Source organism: Aplysia californica, unplaced genomic scaffold (assembly GCF_000002075.1).
Source record: "Aplysia californica isolate F4 #8 unplaced genomic scaffold, AplCal3.0 scaffold00862, whole genome shotgun sequence".
NCBI classification, from domain to species: domain Eukaryota; kingdom Metazoa; phylum Mollusca; class Gastropoda; order Aplysiida; family Aplysiidae; genus Aplysia; species Aplysia californica.
Window position 1 is genome coordinate 143310 of NW_004798132.1, and position 3293 is coordinate 146602.

The 3293-nt window shown below is 40.3% G+C and overlaps 1 protein-coding gene across 1 annotated transcript in view; it reads right to left on the reverse strand.

Annotated features, from left to right (window-relative positions):
• The window catches only part of LOC101848389 (tyrosinase-like protein 2), a 16003-nt gene that overhangs the window by 3219 nt on the left and 9491 nt on the right, over positions 1-3293 (reverse strand). Inside the window, exons 3-4 of the mRNA XM_013089035.2 lie at positions 1143-1258; positions 88-283 (exon numbers count right to left, since the gene is read on the reverse strand). Of these exons, the coding sequence (XP_012944489.1) occupies positions 88-283; positions 1143-1258 (312 nt within the window). The remainder of the gene's footprint in view (positions 1-87; positions 284-1142; positions 1259-3293) is intronic.

Here is a 3293-nt window from a genome sequence, read left to right on the forward strand (position 1 = left end):
CACACACACACACTCACACACACACTCACACACACACATACACACACACACATACACACACACACACACACACATACACACACACACAAACTCACCTGCTCTGTTGAGCACAGCGATGGGCGTGACCCAACCGCGAGCAAACCCAGTGGTCACTGTCCCCTGGACGTTCCCGTAGAGTTCTGGCGTCCAGATGGCTGACCACTCCATGTTCTCCGGCTCCACAGTGGTGTCCCAGTAGCACAGACTCACGTCACGGTCATAGATGCGCAGCAGTTTCTCATACCTGTAACATAGGCCAGTGGTTAGAGGGTGACCACGAATTACGTGCAAGAAATAGCGCCGTAAAGGATAAATTTTACTGAACCGAAAAAAGTTTTTAACTGTCTACCTTTAATTTAGAGTGCGGTAAAATATGTTGTTCTCAACCAAAAACACTTTCAACTTTCAATCTTAAATTTTCAACTTTAAGCTTTTACATTTCAATCGCTAATGTCCAACATTCAGCTGTTATTTATCGTTATGAACTTTTTATATTCCAACGTGTAACCTTTAGGTGCAGCTAGCTTTTCAGCTCCCTCTATCAACAACCTCTTACTTTTGCATAGCTAGCGGGTTGCTTGTTCTGACTGTAGTCTAGATTTGTTGGTGCTTCTAAGAAAGTAGCCTTTTACTCGGGGTGTCCTCGTAGACGATTAAGTTTATTATCTTCAAAACTAGGGACATATATCATGTGTTCAGAGGAGCGTTACCCCTCTACTAAAAAAAAAAACAGTTTAAAAAAAGCGCATTTTCACCCCAAAAATAAGTTATTTTCATGGCTATGCTTAAAAGAATAATTTAATGGTGATGTTTATTCCATTTTCTGATTGAAGACTTTTAGTTGATTCAAGTACCAATGTGCCAGGATCTGGACGATTAAGATGTAACTTATCGTATCTTATCTTATCTAGTATAAAACGTAATAGTGTAGCATGCTCTTAGTTTTATACAAAAAGGATTATTAAAGTTCAATCTCCAGTTGGGAAAGGTATCATACTGAGTATCTGAGTCGAAGCAGAATGTCAACAAAATGGTGCGGATTGAGTCAGAGTCAGAGGAGGTGCAAAACATTAACCATCTATCAACATATTATTATTACTCACAGAAAGATGAGCACCCTGTGGTAGGGAAGGAAGGCGGGGCCGGCGTGAGCACCTTTGTTCACCTCGGGGTGTGCGTGAAGAAACGAGTAGGCGTCGTGGACATTGGGCCGGACTCTCTGAGGACAAGGGGAAATACTCTAAGATAGATACACATCTAATATGCTAATAGTTGTCTCAGTGCATGGGTTTGTTCGTCTCCAATTTATTCTTTTGAATGTGGCGTCTTCAATTTATAAGCATATTTCATGATATAGAACTACAAGAAACACTAATTTTTTCATTGCTTCCTCATATCTCTCTACACGTCATGTTTCCAAGCCACGCAGATTGCTTTAGAACATATCAGACCAATCACATGGATCCATAATATTGGAGATATATTATTTTTCTGGAGTAGGCATAACTACAAGCTAAACATGACACCATGCAGTCTGGTTTACGTTGGAAAAATGTGAAACATGAAACTTGAAGCGCCAAACGAGAGACATTTTTACACAACACGTTCCCTCATCATGTAGGATGAGTCATGCTCTTTCATTTGTGGGTTCAAGACGACATATTGGTAGCTTTAAGTGTTTTGAAAACAAAGAGAGAATAGAAAAAACAACAGTTATTACTGTTTGTGGTGTCGTGATCAGTTTCTGTTCAGGAACTCAAGAAGTGAATTTCACAGAACCATCTGCCCTTTAATTGACTGAAAAATGCTTTGCAAGACTTCAAACGAATTCATGTCACCGGCTCTTCAACATTTACAATCTGTGAGTGACAATGGGCAGGAACCAATACTTTACCTAGTTTTACTTTTTCCGGTCTCTGTTATCTTACGGTGTTGAGGGGAGAAGCAAACGCTTTTCTCTTGTTTGTTGTATCGTCTGTTGCATAGTTATATTGTTCTGAACTCATGTTTCTCTCACCCCTCTTTCCATCTTTCCCTGGGCATTTTTCTTCCGTTGTATCCATCTGATCTCTGGTTGTATGCTTTCGCTGTTGTACTCTCTGGTGGCAATTATGACAGATGCCCAAACCATTTTATGCACTGTTTAACTATGTACTTCAAGCAGGCAATCGAGCCAATTTGTTCTATGACTTTCTCCTTTCTCACCCTGTCTCTTCTTGTGATGTTCAAAGTTGTTTCTTTAGCACCTCGCTTCACAGGCGTTTATTTTATTTTCTTGACTCTTGTTTACTGCCCATGTTTCGGCTCGGTAGCACAAAGTTGGTATAACGATGCTGTTGACAGTTGGCGCCGTTTCCAGTGTGATGTTGAGATATGAAAGTAATCGTGACCGTCGATAAGTCATAGCATTGGCTTTTTTTGTTCTGGTTTCTCTTTCTCTTTCTAAATTTCCTTCTTGGGTGAATACGCTTTTCGGGTATTCGAACTCCTCTACTTGCTTGATTTTACTGTTGTCGGCTGTGATATTTTCATCGCCTCAGTTTTGCTTGTGCTAATCTTCATGCTGTGGTCTGTGCAGCTTTTGCTCAATTTGTGTGCTTGTTCTTGGGGGGGGGGGGTCTTCTCGTAAAAAAATTCGACAATGGAGAAAAAAGTTCTTAACTATTCAAGGACTCACTACGGAAGCCTCACTTGAAATGATCATCACTTTTTTTCATTACGTCTCCAAGTGAAGTCTTGCAGTTCTGGCGTGCTGTTACTTATATGAGACTGTGCTTACGCGCAGGAAGCGTTTTGGGTTGCGAATTTCGTGTTTTCTTTTTTGTGTTTCTTCCTATGAGTGCTGGGCCAAAAACATGCGCACTTTTGTAGCCAACAAGAAGTACTGGACTGTCACATGCTACATTTGCATCCTGTGGAAACCTGGTATGAGCACAAAATAACATGGCCCCAAACTGCCCATTGAAATTGTTTACTTTGCATTAACGAGAAATGTAGGGGTAATGGTATCTTGAAAAATATTTGTGGTGATTAAATTCATGATACAGGTAAGCTGATTAAGAGTGTTTTCCATAAAACTGAACCAACACCATCTGCCACCAGTCAAATTAATTATTAGAGCAGTAACTTCCTAAAAATACGTTTATCATTTTCTGTCAGGAAGTATACAGTAGCGAAAATGAACATGATACATAACCTTAGAGGATTGATACCATTTTTCAAAATTCACCCCAACAAGCCTTCACCCCCCACCC